Below are 22,137 nucleotides of genomic sequence, written 5' to 3'. Positions count from 1 at the left end.
GGGTTTGAACCGCCAGCAGTCTGGTTAGCAGGCAAGTGTCTTAGCCACTATGCTACCAGAGCTCCCATGCTATGTATTAGGCCCCCTAAATTTGCCCCTAGTTTTTCCTTGAGGAACTGTAGAGCTTTAGGTTTCACATTTAAATCTTTGATCCATCTGGAGTTAGTTTTTGTGTATGGTGTGAGGTACAGATCTAGTTTAATTTTTCTGCAAATGGATAACCAGTTTTCACCAGCACCATTTGTTAAAGAGACCATCTCTTGCCCATTGAGTGGATTTCAGCCCTTTGTAAAAGATCAACTGACCATATGTCGATGGATCTATTTCTGGGTTCTCAATTCTGTGCCACTGCTCTGTGTATATTCACTAAATCATTTTAAAAAAAATGGGAAAATGTAGGGGGAAGGGAAACAACCTTAATTCAGATATCCCACCCAATAATAAAATATGTTCATCTGATGAATTCCTGTCCCCTGGTAAAGTCCCTATATTCTCTTTCTCTCTCTTTTTTTTTTTTTTAAATGTTATTGTGATAAGTATAAGAAAACATTTGACATTTTAACATTTTTTACATGTACAATTCAGTGACATTATGTTTATCATGTTGTACAACCATCCCCACCCTCCATTTCCTAATTTTTCTATCACCCTCAACAGAAACTCCTTGCCCCCTAAGCAGTGACTCTTTCTTTTTCCTACATTCTCATTTTCAAGAAATGTTTCCTGACACTCAGACCAAGGAGTCCTGTGATATCTATCCCATCCATAAACTTTTATTTCATACCTATTAGACACCAAGGGAGCTCTGGTAGCATAGTGGCTAAGGCACTTGACTGCTAACCAGAAGGCTGGCGGTTCAAACCCACCAGCCGCTCCTCGGAAGGAAGATGGGGCAATCTACTTCCGTAGTGATACTGCCTTGGAAACCCAAGGAGGGGTCGCTATGAGTCGGGTCCAACTCGATGGCACATAACAACAACAACAACAACAAGACACCAAGGATCTCTGGTAGCATAGTGCCTAAGGCATTTGACTGCTAACCAGAAGGTTGACGTTTCAAACCCACCAGCCACTCCTCAGAAGGAAGGTTAGGCAACCTACTTCCCTAGTGATACTGCCTCGGAAACCCAAGGAGGAGTCGTTATGAGTCTGGTCTGACTTGACAGCACATAACAGCAACAACAACAACGTTAGACACCAGGCACTATTCTAGGTACAGGAGTTATCAAGATGCATAAGAAACCAACCTTCACTACAAGGCTCCTATGGTAACGGGGGAGGGAGACTTACATGTCACATGCCATACTACTACTCTTACCCTCTGTCAAATATGAGTGAGATGCCCTGGCATAGGAAAGGAATGAGAACTTAATAATCTCAAGGTCAAGGATCCCCTTACAAGGCAGGAAACATTTGACCTGAGCCTTGGAGGATGAAGTGTGGAAGAAAGTTGTCCAGTGTGGCTAGAGCACTGGGTACATGGAAGAAGTGCATGTGAGATGAACTTGGAAATGTAGCTTGAGTCCTGTCAAGGAGTGGGCTTAAAAACCAAGCCAAGGAATTTGAAATTCACGCATTATTTAAAGCAGAAACATTCAAGATGCTTTAAACAGCAAAGTAAAATTTTAAGACCTGTGTTTTTAAAAAATTAACTTTGGTGAATGAAGGATAGATGGGTTGGAAAGACTAAAGTCAGAGGTTAATACTTAGGGTACTTCTTCAATGGGCCTGTAGGTACGTTGCATTTCTCTTAAAACATTTGATACATCATTTTTTTTATGATTAGAGTTAATTTGTGCATTTAGCTGTTTAATCAACAATAATTCTTCCTAAAGCTGGACCGTGAATGAGATGTTAAAGGAAAGGATTTAGTAGCAACTGCTCTTATCTGACCAAACAAAAAACCAAACTCAGGGCTGTCAAATCAGATCCAACTCATAGCGACCCCTCCTTGGGTTTCTGAGGCAGTATCACTAGGGAAGTATATTGCCCAACCTTCCTTCTAGCTAGCAGTCAAATGCCTTAGGCACAAATAACTACTGAGTACTTGCAGTCTTCTTTCTCTAATTCTTTACATATGTTAAGGGAGATAGGACATTAGCAAACATTAAAACATTAACAGTGTGTATATTTAAAATCATAATAGTCATAGTGCATAATCATCATTTTGAGTTTATAGCTAAACGCATGTGCTTTGCTAAGCATGTAATATATGTTTTAACTCACTTAATACTTTCACTATGTGGTGTGAGCCCCACTTTATAGATAATGCTGTAGCTTGGACAATTTAACCTGCCAGAATCACATAGCAAGTAAAGGAATTTGATATTCTAAACAGAACTTCCTTATACCCTCTTCTCCTTTGGTCTCTCCCATGTTGGCCTTTTTCTGTACCCTTTTTTATACCTTTATCAGGAAAAAAAAAAAAAAAAAAAACCCTAACACCTAGAATATTCTTCTTCTAGATCTTCACAAATTGCCTCTTAAGGTCTTAGCTTAAATGTCTTCTCAAAGAAGCCTTTTTTGATCATCCTATCTAATGTTGCACATTTTTCTGTTTTACTTTCTTCATAATATATCATTGTTTGAAATTATTTATTTACTTGTTTATTTTCTGTTCCTCCCACTCGAGTGCAAATTCCATGAGACAGAGTAGTTTATGTGCCTTATATACTTCTGTATTCAGAGCATTAGAACAGTCTCAGGATCTTAATACACATTCAGTAATTTTTCAAGAGCTGGATAGGTGAATGAGTAAATAAATGTCTCCAAGGCTCATGCTTAATCTCTGGGCCTATCTTCTGAAGGTGTTTATTCTTTCTGCTACCTAGTATACTGGAGGAAAACTGGATGACAACAACAACAATGCAACGCACTACCGTCAAGTCAGACCCGACTCATAGCAACCCCTCTCTGGGTTTCCGAGGCTGTTTCACTACGAAAGTAGATTACCCAACCAACCTTGCTTTCGAGGAGCGCATAACTCCTCAGAGTGTTTATTTGAGATCCAGGCTGATTAACTTTTTAAAACCAAATATTTACTGAGAAAACATACCCACAGATTATTTTCTTTTTCATTTGTTAAGATTATTTAATTGTATCTAAAGCTTACAGTTCATGTATCGTACCTACAATGTGTGATTAGTTTAGATGTGAAAATTTTGGATAAATTATTTTTAGAATGTTATCTTCTCTTTTTGCATTCATGTTGACTGATTTCTGTAGGAGAATATTGGGATTTCCATAAAACAAAAATTGTTCCTGGCTGTTTTGATTTGTTTAAAGCACTAGAAGTTTAAACATATATAGTCTGTTTCAATGAGTTCATATTATCTCCACACACAAAATAACAGCCCTGAGAGGATAAATTCTTTCAATTTTTTTTTCTCAAACTACATTTTTCTTTAGTGGTTTCAGATTGGCCTTTTTGGAAGTGTAATTTTCCTTTTGTCTTGCTGGTATCTGAAGCGACTCACTTTGTCACTAGCATATTAACCTCTTCTTTTCTCACAACTCCATTTATCTAGGAATAGCTTGCTGATTAATTCCTAAGTTAGAGAAGGTGGCCTGTGAAGGAATTTTAAGTACATTTCTCAGTGTTCTGTAAAGCGGTTGATCATAGCTCAGTTAATTAACTTTGTTAAAATGGTATAGGGACTCATATGATTCTAAACTACAGAAGAAACGTAACAACTCAAAATCAACCTACCCTTTACCTTTATCCCTGCCTTCTCCACAAAGTATGGTGTAATGCCAATGAACAGAGTTGTGGTTGACAAGCAAAATTTTAAGGCATTCTCCGTATCACTGGTTGGTTTAATAAAATTAATTAGCCTGCCACGGAGAAAATTTACTAGCGTGCTGGTTAATTTCACAGTGTAAAGTTGGAGAAGAGAGGTAGGGTTGAGGGAACAAACTTTATTAGTTTTGAATAATTATTTAAAGATGTGGACTTTGCCCATTCCAAACATCTTTGATAGTCAAAGCCATTATGGCTTTAAAATCTCAGTGTTTGTGCCCCAATACATATGGGAAGGAATCTTCCTAAATGAAATCATATGCATATTAAGTAATAGCTCAGTGACTTATTTGAGATACAGAACAACAAGAATCCTAATAAAACCATGGGAAAGAGAAGTTGCCTTAAGACTCGCTCATGGGAGGTTTATATAATCTTAATTTGCCATTGATCCAATTATTGCTTTTTCTTGTCTTTTTAATCCAAACAAGATGTTTGCAGTGGCCATGGAAAGGTACCTAAAATCACATGCTTGAATTCATTTAATTTGCGAACATTGTCTTCTCTCTCTCTCTCTCTCTCTCTGTCTCTCTGTCTCTCTTCCTGGTAATGGGCAAGAGTCGCTTCTGGTACATTAGGTACTAAATCTCTTCAATTACCAGCTGGGAAGAAAGATTTAAAATTGTGCTTCAGACTTACAAACTGATTTAGTTTAAAAGCACAAACACTTCTCCTGCGGAGCCTAAATTAAACTGCAGAAAGGACACAGAACTTGAGGAATTAAACAAGGCAGGGCCAAGGCTCAGGCCAGCAATAGGAACCGTTTTGGTTCCTTTCATTTGTGCCCCCTGATGTGAAAGGAAAGGGAGTTGGAACATGCTGAAAGGCACAACTTGTGTAAGAAAGTGTGATATTATATTGCTTGGAAGCTAGACTTGGATAAAGTGTTGATATGAGGAGTCTAATCAAATCCCTTTTCCTTTTCCCTTCTTCTTTTTGGGTGCTCGGCAGCTATTTTCAACGTGGATGACTCTGTGGTCGATCTGGAAACACTGGCGGCCTTGTATGAAAACGTGAGTGTTAAAGACGTACAAAGCTTAAGTTTCCATATTTCCATATCTTTACCAATAAAAAATGTTAAGTCTAAAAAATGATTCTGTGTGACTCCTTCTACCTGAAAAAGTCACTGAGCCATTCATATTCTTCAGTGGTAAGAATTGTGACCTTGCATAAGAGATTATGGCATGGAAACACAAGTTTGAATGAGATTAGACATGAAAAAATGCTAGGTTCCTAGCTGCCACTGTGGATCTGGGTTAGTAAATGCCCTTGCACACCTACAGGGGAAAGTGGTTCAAGATGGAGACCACGTGTGTGCCATGGAACCCAGCCCTGTCACTTACTATCAGAGTTAATGGACTTGCTTAATGTCAGTGTATACCCATGTGTCACTTTGAGGAGGAAGAGTGTTAATACCAGCTTGGATGATTACTTCAAATCAAATAAGCTGATGGCTTGAATGTGAGAAGCAGATTAGGATAGTGGTGTGTGTTTGGGATCTTAGATCTGAAGTCCAGCTCTACTATTATCTGCTGAGTGACATTGGACCAGTTCCTTAAACTCCCTAATCCTGTTTGATAATTACTGCAATGGGAATGATAATGAGTTCTACCTGATTTTTGTGTTTGTGTGAGTATTTAATGAGAGATCAATCTATAAAGCAGTAGCAATGTGTTTTGAAAAGGAAATAGCACTGTACATATGTAAGATCTTTTGACTTATATACGGAAATAATCAGTAGAACCTGCAGACTGTCTTGAGAAGATGATGCAAGAGTCAGAATCTCCTCAATTTACCTCTTCTGATGTATTAACTGTTACAGTGTGAAAACATAGGTTGAACCAGATCCTCTTCCACTTAAATAATGGTATTTCACAGAAAATGGCCTGGGTTCCCCAGTATGCTGTGGTCACCAAATTCAAAAAATGATTTCTTTCAATACTTATGGTCCCCTGGTACCTTAAGTCTCCTTTATAGGAAGTGTCCACAGTTTAATATTGCAGGCCTGGTGGGATTGCCAATTCTCTGCTCATTTTCACATGCTTTATATATGTTGTTTTTTGTTGTAGTGTGCCCTTGAGTCAATTTTCATCTTGTAACAACCCCATGGGACTGAGTAGAACTGCACCATAGGGTTTTCTTGGCTGTAATCTTTACAGAAGTAGATTGCCAGGTCTTCCTCTTGTGGAGACACTAGATGGGTTCAAACCATCAACCCTACAGTTGACACCCAAGAGCTTAACCATGGTACCACCAGAGCACCTTCCGTTAAGTATATCAGAAGCTGTTTAGTTTGTTTGGGTGAGAACTTCTCATTTATTTCCACTAGTAAGGCTTCCATTCATATACAAAAAGGCACACCAGTATTAGACAACTGGGGACTGATAGTGTATTTGTGGCATACCTGCAGGGCAGCATAGTATCAAGGGAGAATGTGGAATTTACCTTTTTTTTTTAGGGCAAGCCCTAGTAGAATCATTTATAAAAATGAGGATGAAGCAATGGATGTTAAAGGACTCTTTGAAGGTCTTCTAGATACTTTCTTTTCATTGCCATATGCTTAGCACAATGCACATGCTCAGTGATTGTTAGCTCCCAGTAGAGGCAAGCTCCATACAAAGAAATAGTTGGGTAAATTGAGAAGTATGTGATTAAATGCCAAAATAAATCATACAGTGATTGCTTACAAATGCTGAAAAAGGGAAGACAGTGGCTAGAAGTAAAAGAATTGAGGGTCTGTGTAAGTTAGAATGGCTGTTCTGAAGGTAAGGAAGCAAATGCTATGGACAGTTTGTCCTATATCTGTTTTCAGGGGAAGAGTCGGGGAATTCTGAGATAGTATCAAATGCCCTGGCTTCTGCACCCAACTGAGATCACTGTTTAGGACCATTTGCATCAAACCAGTGGTTCTCAGACTTCAGCATTCATCAGAATCATCCAGAGGGGTTGCTGAGCCCACCACCGGAATTTCTTTCGTCTGGGGTGTGAACAATAATTTTGATTTCTAATAAGTGATGCTGAAGCATTTCTAACAGATGACAGGTGATGCTGATGCTGGGGGTCAAGGGACCAAACTTTAAGATCCACTGCTTTACACAGATTCTTATTGGCCTTCTTATTTTTTATTTTATTTTTTTCCTATTTCAACACAGAGAGCTCAAGAGGATGAATTGGTTAAAATAAGAAAGTATTATGAGACATCCAAAGAAGAAGAACTGAAACTTCTGGATAAACCTGAACAGTAAGGACACTTGACCAATAGTTTTCTCTTACACCAAAGGGAGAACTGCAGTCTGTACCTTCCTGCCTCCCAGCCTGGAATAACCAAGCCTAAATTGCCCAGTGAGCTAAGTCTCAACACGTCATGCCTGTGACCTATTGCACACAGCAGCATGACCCGGCTGCCAGGAAAAGCAGCACTGAGATTTGTGCTTCTGGATACAATATCTCACCCCCTTCCTCCACCCCCTCACAGCTCCCCTTTCTTGTTCTAGCAACTTGTTAATTCCTCCTAGACTAAACATTTTGGCCAAAAGGGTAACCGAGGAAGGGAGAAGGCATTGCTCTGTTTAAGGTTCTGCTGATGTAGTTAAAAAGATGACATCAGAGTCACAGAATTCAAATTAATTTTCCTAAATGCCCTATCCAGTAAATGCAGCCTGAATGAGCCAGCTTTCCCCCAAATTGCTTCACCTGACTGCCCAATTTAGATGTGATTTTTTAATCCTCCTTTTGCATGTGCTTGTTCTTGTCTCCGTTCTCTGCTTAGATTTGGTTCCACTATAGTTTGAGGTGTCATTCCACCCCCTTCATAACCCGAGAACTCTACAGCATAGCTGAGTTACTCTTGTCCTTGGCCGGACTCCCTAGAGTTTGTGATCCATAGAGTAGCCCCACAGTCCCACCCAGCTTTTTAGGACCCAGAACTCTATAAGAATTAGAAGGGCCCCAGAGAGACCAGATGACTCCTTTGCCTCTTGTGGCCTTGAATGCTTCCTGTCCAATTCAAGTCACCCCTTTCAACCTGGAGATGAGGCAAGGTGGTGGAAAACATGGAAGAAATTGAGTGATTAGGTTCAAGGTACCATGCTAGCCCTAGAGTTGTTCTGTCTGAGGTTATACAGATTGCACTCAAACCTTCACACCTTGCCCTTGGAACTTCTAGAACTGTCCCACTCCCAGTGGAGGCCTAGACATCATGCCCAGGAAGACATTTCTAAGTAACTAGTTGGGGTAGTGTCTAGGTTTACTCAGTTATTGACAAACCTTCATGGTAATGTTGGGAGCCTAAGATAAGTTGTTCTCACATGGAGTATGATACAGAAACCACCCCCTTCCACTATTTCATGGCTTAGGAGTCTTGTGACTCATTGTAAATGGGGTTTATGTGCCCTTCCATTCAATTGATTCAAACCTTTCTCCTACCAACTCCCACCCCTACCAATCTTGTGTTCCATTCCCAAGTCATGTTTTCTAATATAATAAGTTAATTCCTGCTAACATTCTAATAAAGAAATCCTTGTGGTGCAGTGGTTAGCAAACTGAAAGGTTGGCAGTTTGAACCCAACTGCCACTCGATGGGAGAAAGATGTGACAGTCTGCTTCTATAAAGATTTACAGCCTTTGAAACTCTATGGGGGCAGTTCTACTCTGTTCTATAGGGTTTTTATGAGTCAGAATCGGCTCAGTGGCAATGGGTTTTGGAATGTGCTAATAACTTATAATGATGTGACTAATAATGGGATATTTGGACACTGACTAGCCATTTTGGGGTATTTGGGGATAGTTGGGCCTATCAAGCATTTCATTAGTGCCAGCTCTATCAAGTTGGGCAGTTGTACTCTAAGCCAGCAGTTGGCAGACTTTCTTTTTAAAGGGTCAGATAATATATGTAATACATGTTTTAGACTTTGTAGGTCATACAGTCTGTCACAACTGTCAGCCCTGCCATTATTTTACAAAAGAAACCATAGACAATACATAAAGAAATAAGCATGACAGTGCTCCAATAAAACTTTATATATGGACGCTAAAATTAGAATTTCATATCATTTTCACACATCATAAAATATTATCTTCCTATTGATTTTTTTCTCCTAACCCTTTAAAAGTGCAGAACCCATTCTTATTCCCAGTCTGTACAAAAACACTTGGTTGGCTTAGATTTGGATTTGGGCTGTAGTTTGCCAGTTACTGCTTTTAGCTGTGGGAGTGGCAGGCACAGTGAAATAAACAGTGAGAGAGACATCATTGTTTCTGCTACTGAAAGTATTCCCCTTTTCCTTTTGTATTATTGTCTTTGTAGCATTAATTTTCAAGATTAATTACCAAGGCAAAGAATAGTAGTGGCAAGTAATTAAAGACTATTATTATTGTTTTCGCTACTGATGATCTTGACAGAAAATTGGTTTTAAAGTTTGTAATGGTCATCATGATGGCTTCCTGAACACATAAATGTATAACTGACAGCAGAGAAGACTCATGAGTTGCACTGGTGAGGTGATGTACTTGGGTCCAATCACATGGAATAAATGTCACCTTTGCTACACAGTGAAACATTTGTTTGACTTATACCAGAGTCTGATTCTCTGGCAATTTATTTGCCATTAGCTCCAATGAGTCGACTATATGCGTGTTTTACATACTGGAAAATATGAATCATTTATAGTCTTAGCATTGCAATTTCCTGAGTCCTGCAGTGCCCGGACCTATAAATCATAGCATGGAGAGGCTGGCCTCATCACTCACCTCATCAGCTCTCTTACACCCCAGTGCCAGATTTAGAAAACCATTTCCCACAGAGGTGCCATGTGCTTAGGACTAGCCTGACAGAGAGTCACCTCCTGCAGGGATGGTCCTCAACTCTCTTTGTACCATGCTTTGTGTTGGTGGTGAGGCAAAGCAAGATTCTACTGGTTTTGGTTAGGTTTGGTGCATGCCCATTGGGTTACTCCCTTAGGGTCCACAGCTGCCCTGGGGCCCCCACAAAGAAGACACATTGACTTGTGAAACAAGGCTTGGTTAGTGTACTCTTCCATGGAAGGACATAGGTTACAACTGAAGTCACACTGTGTACAAGCCTTGACTAAAAAGACACACCTGAGATGATACCATTCAGGAGAGTAGGGAATGATAAACCATGTGTTATTTCCTCAAAAACAGGGGGTTACTTTGCATCAATCCACTTGTCAGCCAAGGAGCTGCTGTGGAATGTGTAACCCACACAATGTGAGGTGCAGAACTTTTCTCATATGTGCAGGCTGAAGTTACAGTGCTTCCTAGGAAAATCTCTCTGCATTGGAAAAAGAAGGGAATGATTCTGCATTTGTGGCTTCTTTGGGGGGTATGTAGGCCTCTCTACTACTGACTGTAGGATATAAAGCAAACTAGCCCAAGGAAAATAATCTGTAAATATTTATATGTTCCAAGGCCCTATGCTTAGGGATATTTAAAAGAATATCTCTGTCCATAGGGTAGAGTTTAAAACACAGATGGGGAGACAAGATGCTTATCAGACCCTTGCTTCATAGCCTTTGAGGTAATCTATGCTTCTGAGACTTTCCCAGATAAACATCTGCAAGCCCTTGCATGGCTTTTGTAGACAAAAATGATGTAAAGTCATATTTTTCCAAATTTGTTTCTCCAGTATTTCGTATCTTCCAAGCCAGAAACCTACAGGTCATCTTAGACTCTTCCCAACAGCTTGTGATTGATTGTTACTCTGTATCTTATGCCTCAATAGCTTCCTCATCCATTTGCTTCTCTCCGTTCACCCTGTTGGCCTTCCTACCTTACCTCTTGGAATATTGCAGCAGAGGTCTAATAGGTCTCCCAGACTCAAATCTGTCACCAACTCCAGTCAGTCAGCCAAGCCACTGCCATGGTTATTTCTAAAACAAAAACGTATCACTCCTGTTCTTAAAACCCTTCATTCATTCCGAAAAATTTAAAACTCCTTATTTTAGAATACAAAACCCTTTTAGCATCTGACTGTTACTCACTGTTCCCACAAATACCATTCAACCTGCCTGAGCACTGCTCAGCAGTTTCTCACACTTGTCACACACAAGAATCACAGGGCTTCAGGAAGCCTTGGCTAACATCTTCCCTCCCAGGTTCCAACTTAAATGCTCATGTATGGCTACTATAGCTCCCATTATAGACTCCATCACTGATACCACTTACCACTCTCCAAAGTAATCATTAGTTTATTTTTCAGGTTTCCATGAAGGGATTGTGCATTAGTTAGAATTATGTTCCCAGGTCTTACCATAGTACCTGACACTTGGTAAATGCTTCATAAATGTTTAACGGTCTGAATGAAACTCCTGAAGACTGATGCTCTCTAGAACAGTTTTCAATGGCACATTTCCTACAGTTCTATACAAAAGTAATGTAAAATTCCTGAAATTTCCTTCCCCTCTGTTAAGTTGTTAATAGTTATGGTTGTATGTCAACTTGGCTGGGCCATGATTTTGAGTGGCTGGCAGCTGTGATGTAGTAATTCCTCCTAATGAGACTGGATGTGCTGTAATCATCTCCATGGTAGATCTACTGTGATCAGTTAATTAGTGGAAGAGGTGTTGCCTTCAGGGTGTGGCCTGCCTGCAGTAAATATAGAAAGGATCCTGCATTTGGTTTGTGATGCATCATCTCCAGTTCCTAGACTTGAACCAGTGGCCTGCTGTGTTGTCTGCCAATCTTGAGATTGTTGCCCAGACAGCCTATTAGCCAACAATCTTAGATTCAGAAGCCAGCAGCTCCTTGAGTCAGGAGAAGCCTCCAGCTTGCTCCGGTGGGCTGGGATAAAAGGCAGAGTTGAAGCTCAAGGTCAGGGGGCTTCTACCTCGCCCCTACAGCCTGCAGCTCTGAACTTAGACTTCTAGCCTAGTCTTTCCCTAGAGCTCACACTCTGAATCCAGGCTTCTAGCCTCCTAAACTGTGAGAGAATAAATTTCTCTTTGTTAAAGCCATCCACTTGTGTAGTTTGTTACAAAACTAACAAACTAGATGGAGTGTATACTAGAGAACAGAAGTGTCTTAGTTCTCTAGTGCTGCTATAACAGAAGTACCAGAAATGGATGACTTTAACAAACAGAAATTTATTATCTCATAGTTTACGAAGCTAGAAGTTCAAATTCAGGGCCCTGGCTCTAGGGAAAGGCTTTTACTTTCTGTCAGCCCTGGAGGAAGGTCTTGATCTTTCAACATCTATGAGCTGGCGTTCCTTGGAGCTCTCCATGTATCTTTGTATCAATATTCCCCTGGATCTAGGAGGTTCTCAGCACAGGGACCCCAGATCCAAAGGATGCACCCCACTACTGGCTGCTCTTTCTTGCTAGGAGGCAGGTCCCTTTGTCTCTGTTCACTTTTTTCTCCCTTTATCTCTTGTAAGATAAAAGGTGATACAGGCCACACCCCAGAGAAACTCCCCTTACATAGGATCAGGGCTATGACCTGAATAAAGGGGGTTACATCCCATGCTAATCCACTTACAAGTGATTGGTTGATCACATCAAATCACATATTAGGGGGTGATTACATCATTACAGAACTGCCTAACCATTTAACAGTCAAATTGACACATTTTTTGGGGGGGACATAATTCAAACCATGATACCCTTCACCTGTGGATCTGTGTTTCTGACCCTTCTCTGTGCAGAGAACATTGTGATTTAAGATCCCCCAAGAGCCTACCCAATGCAGATTCCAGTCCCAGTAATGCTTTAACCTTGCAGTCCTGCCCATTTTGCTTTTTCCTGAACAGCATACATTGGTGAACCTGTGGTACTGTCTCTTCATATTGGTCCTAAACCTTCTGTTTTGATATTAGTTATAAGTTATTATGCATCCAGTATATCTTCTTTTTTATCTCTGCCTTTCCTCATGAGTTGAGGTACTGATCTGTATCTTTTTTTCTAGCCATCTCAGGAAAAGCTTCCCTCACTGGGTCCATTTTAACTGAGAAGCATATGTACATTTAGGTTCTACTTCTACTTGGGCAGTGGTGTCTTATGGCCACATTTGGAAGGAGGAAAATCCAGGGAGCTACCTTCAAAGCAGCAATTAGCAGTAACTGAATAAATAAGTGTAAGACCAATTGCTACTGACTCCATGAGCTTTTTATTTCTCTTATATTTGTGAAAACTGGTGATGACACTTTCAGTCACAGTGAATAGTTGTTTTAATACTCTTTTTTATGATAAAAAAAAGTATACATAGAGAATTTTTTTTTTTTTACTTTTTTTTTTGCTGTTGTGATTTGGGTGAAAGTTTACAGAGCAAATTCACTTTCCATACAGCAGTTCACATACACTTTGTCTGATGACATTGACTACAATTTACCCCAATGCAACAGCTCCTCTCCTACTTCCTCCCAATAGTTACCTCTTCCCTGTGTCCTTCAATCCATGCACTCCTGCCCCCTGAGCTGTCTCTCTGTGCATACACAACCCTTCCATTCTCGCATGATTGTCCTCTCCAAGGAGTATATCTACCTCAGATAAATGTTCAACTCATATGCTTGTCTTTTGTTTAGCTGGAAGCCACAGGAGTGAGTTCAGTTCCAGAGCTGAAGGGCAGCTACAGGCCATAGTCTCAGTGGTTCCACCAGGCTCCATCAGAGCAGCAAACCTGGCCCTGCCCCTTTTTTCACTCCCCAAATGATTATGAGTTTTGTTCCACATTGTTCTCCCTCTCTATCCAGGATCTCCTACATAGATCCCCCTCCAAGTGGTTGAGAGTCGTAGCCAGGCACCATCTAGTTCTTCTGGTCTCATAGTTATATAGGCTGCGGATCACATGGTGTACCAGTCACTAGGACTAAGTGTTTCCATGAATCTTTGGTTTTCTTCTTCTTTGCTCTGGATGAGGAAGGACCCATCATTGCATCTAGATGGCTGCTTGCAAGCTTTTAAGATCCCAGTCGCTACTCCCCAAAGTAGGAGGTGGAGCAATGTTTTTTATAGTATGTTATGCCAATTGAGCTTGATGCCCCCTGCGACTATGGTCCTGAGCCCACAGGTTCAACTACTCAGACCCTCTGTGTAGCTGGCTGTTCCCAAGAAGTGACTACAACCTTGTCCCTTGTCAGCTCTACTATACCCCTGGGAATTTTTACAGAACATTACAAATACACTTGTAGAACCATTGTCTGCCAACTCTATACATGGTCTTGGGTGCACTCCCCACTGCATAGACATACCTAATAGTTCAACCTGTCCACCCATCTATCCACCCTTATACCCATGTTTGCCTTCACTGACAACTCAGTATTGTATGTGCAAAAGGGTTTGTCTTTGTTGTCTGTACCTCCTATGTACCTCTCTGTGTCTTCGTTTTCCTCAGTGCCACCATGTTGATCCCTCACATTTGGTACATTGCCCTTCTCTTCACCCAAATCAATCCTTATCTCTACCTATCTAACAGTGTTCCCTACCCTACCCTCACACCCCTAGTAACCAACAAAGAAAATTTCCTTCCGTAGATAAACCTTTCCTTGACTTTTACAATAATGGACTGATATAATATTTGTCCTTCTGTGATTGACTTATTTTACTCAGCATAATGTCCTCCAAGTTCATCCACGTTACGTGCTGTTTCACAGATTCTAGGTTATTCTTTAGGGTTGCATAGTATTCCATTGTGTATATGTACCATAGTTTGGTTATCCGTTCCCCCATTGATGGGTATCTAGGTTGTTCCCATCTTTTGGCTGTTGTAAATAGTGCTACGATGAACATGGGTGTGCATATGTCTGTTCTTGTCCTGCCTCTCACTTCTTTAGGATATATACCTAGTAATAGAATGGCCGGGTCAAATGGTATTTCTAATTCCAACTTTTAAAGGAATCACCATATTGCTTTCCACAGTGGTTGTGTCATTTTACAGTCCCACCTGCAGTGTAGGAGAGTCCCAATCTCTGTGCATCCTCATCAGCATTTGTTATTTTCTGTCTTGTTGAACTTTGCTACTAATGCTGGGACAAGATGGTATCTCGTTGTTTTGATTTGATATCTTACATAGAGAAATTTTATATATATATATATTTGGAAGGAAGAATGGGCAATCTACTTCTGTAGAGAGATTGCCTTGGAAACCCAAGAAGGGGTCACTATGAGTTGGAATCAACTTGATGGCAGTGAGTTGTGTTTGTGTGTGTGTGTGTGTGTGTGTGTAAAATCTTGGCCTAATACTGCATTCCTATGGGTTTCTCTTTTCATATTACATCACATGATTTCCATACTAGAGCTATAGAACTTTAAAATGAGGGTATATTTTCTTTTATTTCTTGTTTCACCTAAATATCTTAAAAGAAAAAAAAAAATTATTATGACCTGATTGTAGTGACACCCTATAGGACGGAGTAGAGCAGCTCCATCGAGTTTCCAAGGCTGTAATCTTTACAAAGGAAGACTGCCACATCTTTTTCCCAGGGTGTGACTGGTGTATTCCAACTGCTTAACTTTCTATTAGCAGCCAAGCACTTAACCATTGCACCGCCAGTGCTCCTAGTATAAGGGAGGAAAACAGCTGATCATTAGAAATTAATTAAAACTCAAATCTTCCTATAGATAAAGAGGCATAGATTATGAACCAAGGAAATTTCTTTGGATATGAAAAGAAGGTTGTTTCCAACTTTGCTTCTGTATAAAAGCATTCTTGGTGAGAAATTGCAAAATGTCAGAGGAATGATATTATGCGTTGACCAAGACTTTCAGAAATATCAGTTAGTCATCTCAACTCTAAAATGAAATTAATGGCTGTTAGTTGATTCTCTCCTTTGCTGAATTCATGTCCAACTGTTTCCACCAATTTTAGTTTATACCCCTTCCTCTGATAGTTGGACTGGAGAGTATGTAGTTGTTCCAACTTAATTTTGCAAAAGGCACCAGTGTCCAACTACTCAGACAGTGAGCTACTGTGTGCAAGTCAGTGCCCACGTTTAGCTTTTAAGATCTAGCTTTCCATGATTTCTAAGGAACTTTAGATTGTGTCCACTTACTGAGTGCCTGCTTTGTTTCAAGCACTAAGCTAGGAACTGTGTCTATACAACTAAGTTGAAGTAGGAAAATAAACAAATATCTGGGAAATTTGATCATTATAGACTGTTATCTTATTCATTAAGTTATAGTTATCATTAGCAGCAGCATCTCACTTCAGTAAGAGATTTTATTATTATTATTATTATTATTATTATTATTATCATCACTTAGCTGTAGACATTTGCCTCAAGTGTTGACTTTACTTATCCTGTAAAAATATATCCTTAGAGACTACTGCATTATTAAGAAAGCTTATTATGTAATTTTTTTCATATATTGAAGACTAGGGGAGCAGGGGATAAGTTTTAGTGCTTCAGTATATTTGCATTAACTTTCTGTTCCTGAAATAAGTTATGCTCATCTATTTTTACTCCATCATGGAAACCCATGAAAAAGTGCCTTTGTTGTTAACCTGACATATATCCTCAAAGTTTCATGACTCTTCCTATCTAATACCTTTTGTTTTTTCAGCTGTTCTTTTATTTTTCTTGAGAGTGTATATGAAGCTACATGATTCATTCTTATCTTTACAGATTTTTACACGAGTTAGCCCAGATCCCAAATTTTGCTGAACGTGCCCAGTGTATAATCTTCAGATCTGTCTTTTCTGAAGGTATCACCTCCTTGCACCGAAAGGTAGAAATCATCACAAGAGCGTCTAAGGTATGTTTGTTGTTTAATTTAAAAGATAGCTTTGCCATTATTGAGGGCAAAGGAGGAAGTAGGGAGGGGTGACAGACCAAATAGAGTCAGTCCCCTGTAGAAAACCTTCTGAACTTAAGATTGTATGTTTTTCTAAGTGTAATTGTAATGGTTATCCTGCCCAAGAGTGAGAATGAGTGAGTGCATGGGAGAGAGAGAGAAAAGGAGATGAAGAAGAGAGAGGGAAAAATGACACTTCAAGAGATTTCTTCTTGAATATTCCAGACACCGTACCAATGTACATTCTACCTCTTAAATCAATGCATGTTGTCTAGCTTGTTCTCTGGATTGCAAAAGAGATTTTGAATTAGACTGATACATTTGATCATTTGAGATGTATCTACATGGAAAAATAAATGATTCTAGAGAACTGATAAGTGAAATTATGGTCACGAGTGATTGGCAAAGAATATTTTGTTGGCTCTACTACATCAGCATTTATTATAAAGTTAATTCTAAGATTTGGCTTTGCCTCACTATGACCCATTTCCTTAAGAATATGGTGTTCTTCTCCCAAAATGTTGTGGTATTTAGTTGCTTTTCTAGAGGCATGATATTGCTTTTTCTCTAAAATATTAGAGATTTCAAAAAATAAATCATAAATATTAATAAAGTATAATAAATGCCCCTTCACTGTGCCCTGAAAGGGAAGAGCTTCAGTCTTCCTAGAGCCAAATTTTGCTTTCCTTTTTTTTCTGAAATAAAATCAACCAAAACCATAAGGGAAATTGGGGTCAGGGAGAATTCCAATTTGAAAATAAGCACTTGGAATAAAAAAATGAGAGGGAAAACAAATGAGATTGGGAGCTAAAGAAAAGTCTAAGCAGCTTGAAATTGTAAAAGTTAATAGACATAACAGCAACACTTAATAAACATAGCTTGTGGCCTTAAAATACATTATAGTTCTTTCCTAAAGATTATACCAGCGAGAAGGAAGAATATACCTACTATGATTATCTATCTTACATTTAACTAGCCTATTCATACATGTACATAGTCTGAAAGCAGGTTCATAAATCATACTAAACCACTTTCTACTTAGATGTCAGTAAAGCTTGATTAAGCCTACATAGAACAAACCCTTTTTTTTTTTTTCAATTTCTGAATACTTTTAAATAACTATTTAAAAGATAAAACTGTCTCAGATGGAACTCTGAGTTTGGATATTTAATCTTCAATATTAAAACATGTACTTTTTCTAATTCATTTAATGGGTAGGAAATAATGGCTGTTGATGTATTTTTTGACACTTAATGGCTTGGTATTTTCTGTAAGACTGCTGCAGCCTCTGGGCACTTAATAAATGTTTATTGTTGAATGAACATAGGTATATTGTCATTTGGAATTTGATGCCACAATAATTGGTATTTGTTGTCACAGGGTTTGCTACACATGAAGAGTGTGAAGGATATTTTAGCTCTCATTCTAGCTTTTGGAAATTATATGAATGGAGGAAATAGGACTCGGGGACAAGCAGATGGATATAGCTTAGAAATCCTGCCCAAGCTCAAGGATGTCAAAAGTCGGGTTAAGTATTTATTTATTTTTTATAATGGGTGTTTAATGAGCTATTCTTATTTTCCTTTTATACTTTAATAACAAAAAACACTCTAAATTGTTAAGTTTACAGTCTTTTTTTTTTTTTTTTCATTTTACATCTTATCTTTGATGGCAAAATCTCCACCCTCTATTTGCTCTAAAGTACAATTAGATGTTTAACTGCCACTGTAATGAGTACAGAAAACAGCATAGAACAATGTTCACTGTAATGCAAAGGTTGAGTCTGTTTGAATTTAGCATTGACTACTTGTAATTTACTCATTCCTGAGTGGCAGAGCAACACTGAATTACCCATTGAGCTGAGCATTGGAATTATTCTTTTGCCCACAACAATTGGGCTAGGGTCTACTGTCAAACTCTCTGAGCCTGATTATCATTTGGCTCCACACCCCTGCAGAGCTACTTCTTTAGAAACAACCAGCCCATATCTAGGCATCCCGTGGGGGCAGAAGGGGGAGGGGAAGGAAACACAGGCAAATTAGAATTAGACCCATGTGAACAAGACACAAAGGCTGTCTTGTGGGAGAGCCTGCTCGCCTCTGGCCTCCCAGGGTCATAAAGTGGCATAGCGTTCCTTTTAAGCCTCCCTGATTTTTTTTCACGCCATTAAGAACACACATTTTTTTTTAAAGTTGTGAAGAGAGGGATGGTTTTCTATTCTAGTCCTTGGCTCTTTTTAGCCCTCCCCACCATCTTCTTTCTAGACTTTATGCAAGAAAATATTAGAGGACAATTTTTGTTTGTTTGTTTTAGCCACTGTTTCTGAGGTCTTATGAATTATCTGTTTCTCTTTTCCATACAGGGTGGTATAGTATCACTTTTTTCTGTAAATGGCATTTTTAAAAAAATGGATAGGAAAAGGAGGAAGATCTTGCTAGTTTCAAACAGAATTAGGAACAGGTATCACAAATTAGCAGTATCATATCATACTGTTGCTTCAGATCTCAACAATATAGAGCATGCGTGTGTTAATGATTATATATAAATGTGAATGATTTTCATTTGTTTGTTTTCTAAAATTTAGGATACTGGGATTAATCTGGTGGACTATGTTGTGAAGTATTATCTCCGTTACTATGACCAGGTAAGATATGGCATTTTGTGGAAAACTACACTAATTGGATTTCAACTCTTACACATTTTTGGCATTCAGAAGGTAAATGATGGATAGGTGGATGGATGAATTTCAAGTCCAACACAGAATTTGAGAGCTGTCCAGCCTCATTCGTTTACAGATGAGAACATTGAAGCCAAAAGAATTTACTTGACTCTTGTAAAAGGAAGCATTATTCGGTGATACAGGTCTACTGACTCTCAACCCACTATGTAATACTGCTTCATAGAGACCCCAAGTTACCCCAGAACCTTATAACCACATTGTGAGATTCTTTATGAAAATTAGATCCATTCGATAATCAGTTATAGTTGAAACCATATTCTGGGATGTAGAACAAAATTTAGGAAACTACGATGTGGTACCTGGTGGTGCAATGGTTAAACACTCGATTGCTAACTGAAGGGTTGGTAGTTGAACCCACTCAGTGATTCCACAGGAAAAAGACCTGGCAATCTGCTCCCGTAAAGATTGGAGCCAAGAAAACCCTAGGCGGCCCACCTGCTCTGTCACAGGGGTCACTGTGAGTCATAGGCAACTTGGTGGCACCACCACCACCACCAACAACATGATACAGTAATATTGTATCTCTGCTTAGATAACATTTGCATTAGAAACAAAAATTTCTGTCAGAATCTACCTGAGCACACTTTTCTGTGTTTTATTCCTTCTCATTAAGTGGAGGACAAGGAGCCCTAACTTTGAGAAGAAAGAGGTTCTGTTGTAAATTATTGAGAAATACAGCAATAAATATGAATGGAAAAAGTCTCATAGGAAAATATTGTCAAGATTCCTGCTTAACTATCCATATAAGCAGAGTTTTTTCTAGGCACTGAGGGAAGAAAAGTTAAATTGTAATGGCTTTGTTTCTTACAGGCCTACAGTTTTATCTAGAAGACAACCTAAACACTGATGAAAAATAATTGAGAAACTTTAATTTTTCCTACTTCTTGGTGGAATTATCTAATAGTTCTCAGTGTATCTACAACTAGACTTACTGTTTTCCCACTTCCCCCTAAATTTCTTCCTTGTTTCTGTTAAATCAAATAAAACCAAACCCACTGCTATGGAGTTGATTCTGAGTCAGAGACCTACAGGACAGAGTAGAAATGCTCCATAGGATTTCCGAGGCTGTAAATCTTTATGGAAGCAGATTGCCTCATCTTTTTCCTATGGAGTAGCTGGTGTGTTCAAACCACCTACCTTTTGGTTAGTATTTAAATGCTTTAACCACTGCAACACCAGAGAGCCTCTTATTTCTATTAAGAGTCTCACAAGTTTTGGTCATTCAGGCATAAAGCCTTATGTTCCCCTTTAATTCTCTCTGTCTTTATCTAAATTGTTCTGATGTCTTTCCCTTTTTTGCAAGCCTTACTGACCCCACCCAGCTTGTTCAGGCTTTAAGATAGCTCACCTAGTATCTTCCTTTGCCTTGATAATTTTTTGCTGACCTCCCCTATTTATATTGGGACTAGCACAAGAGTTAAAGGAAACAGAGGTGAACACTATTACATTCACAATCCTGCAGTAACAATAATAACAATAACCTATGAGTGAATATATAGATAGACAAATGAGCTGAACAGATGGGAAGGAAAATAAGCCTATACCTATGATAAAACATGGGTTTAACAGAGGATATTTCTATAAATATAGTAGAGTATAAAAGTGGCAAAGTTATGAAAATTTCTTAGCTGTAGCCAAACACCTTGAGGGAATTAATAACTGGCTTTGAGGCTCAGGACTATAGTGATAGGGAACATCAAAATCAGTTGGTGCAACGTAGTTGATAAAAAAAAATGTTCTATATCCTACTTTTGTGGGTAGTAACTGGGGTCTTAAAAGCTTGTGAGTGGCCATCTAAGAGATAACTATTAGTCTCTCCCCATCTGGAGCAAAGAAGAGTGAAGAAAATCAAAGATGCATGGAAACAATTAGTCCAAAGGAGTATTGACCTATGTGAATGCCAACCTCCATGGCCCTGAAACTAGAAAAACTAGATGGTGCTGTGATACCACTACCAACCACTCTACAAGGGGTCACATCCAGAAGGTCCCGGATAGAGTGGGAGAAAAATGTGGAACAAAACTCTGGGTCATAAAAAAGACCAGGCTTACCAGTCCGAGACTCATGGAACCCCTGAGACTGTGACATTTACTCACTCTTCAAGCCTAGAACTGAAGTCATCCCCTTGATTCAACTTTCAGCCCAACAAATAGACAGGTCTGTAAGGTGAAAAATAACACAGGGCTGTACACACTCCTTAGAACAGTCAACCATTTGAGAGCATAAGGGCAGCATTTGCCTAAGGACAAAGTTCAGAAGCAGAAAGGGACAGGAAAGAAGGAGGAATGGAAATAGGAAACACAGGGAGGAAGTGGGATTAGTGATGTTACATTGTGGGGATTGCAGTCACTGGCATGAAACAAAATTAGTATGAATTGTTAAATGGAAAACTGATTCTCTCTGTAACCCTTCACACAAATCACAATTTTTTTAATAAAGTATCTTACCTAGAGAATGGCCATATACTCTCAGCCTATCCTCCCACCTCTAGTTACTCCCCATTCCAGTCCACACATCCTGTGGCCTGATTACTCTTTGTGTGTATAGTTTTGATCATACCACTTTCTCACTCAAAAACAGAAAGGCCTCTCCATTTTTCAGTGAATTAAGACTTTGCCCAGTTTAATTCCAATCTTTTTTTATAATCATGCTTTTACTATTTTCCATCTACCCATATTCTGTGGTCTAACTGAAGACTTGATGGTCTCCAAACACTCCCTGTGCTTCCTTATTAAAGTATTTTTACTTCTGAGGTTCTCCCTACCTAGAACTATCCTTGCCTCTGGTGTTTTTATAAAATCCCTCTTTTTTTTCTAATTAATTCTCTCTGGAAATAATAAATTAAAAGACCT

General features: G+C 39.1%; 1 protein-coding gene across 1 annotated transcript in view; it reads left to right on the top strand.

The window, feature by feature from the left end:
* Positions 1 to 22,137, top strand: part of FMN1 (formin 1) — a 586,562-nt gene that overhangs the window by 358,897 nt on the left and 205,528 nt on the right. The window contains exons 8-12 of the mRNA XM_007940485.1: positions 4,751 to 4,812; positions 6,952 to 7,040; positions 16,377 to 16,506; positions 17,926 to 18,072; positions 19,130 to 19,189. Coding sequence (XP_007938676.1) covers positions 4,751 to 4,812; positions 6,952 to 7,040; positions 16,377 to 16,506; positions 17,926 to 18,072; positions 19,130 to 19,189 — 488 coding nt within the window. The remainder of the gene's footprint in view (positions 1 to 4,750; positions 4,813 to 6,951; positions 7,041 to 16,376; positions 16,507 to 17,925; positions 18,073 to 19,129; positions 19,190 to 22,137) is intronic.

This window comes from Orycteropus afer, unplaced genomic scaffold, assembly GCF_000298275.1.
Source record: "Orycteropus afer afer isolate SDZICR_OR568_19922 unplaced genomic scaffold, OryAfe1.0 scaffold00068, whole genome shotgun sequence".
NCBI classification, from domain to species: domain Eukaryota; kingdom Metazoa; phylum Chordata; class Mammalia; order Tubulidentata; family Orycteropodidae; genus Orycteropus; species Orycteropus afer.
Note: the sequence above shows the minus strand (reverse complement) of the source record. Positions and strands in the feature narration are given on the sequence as shown.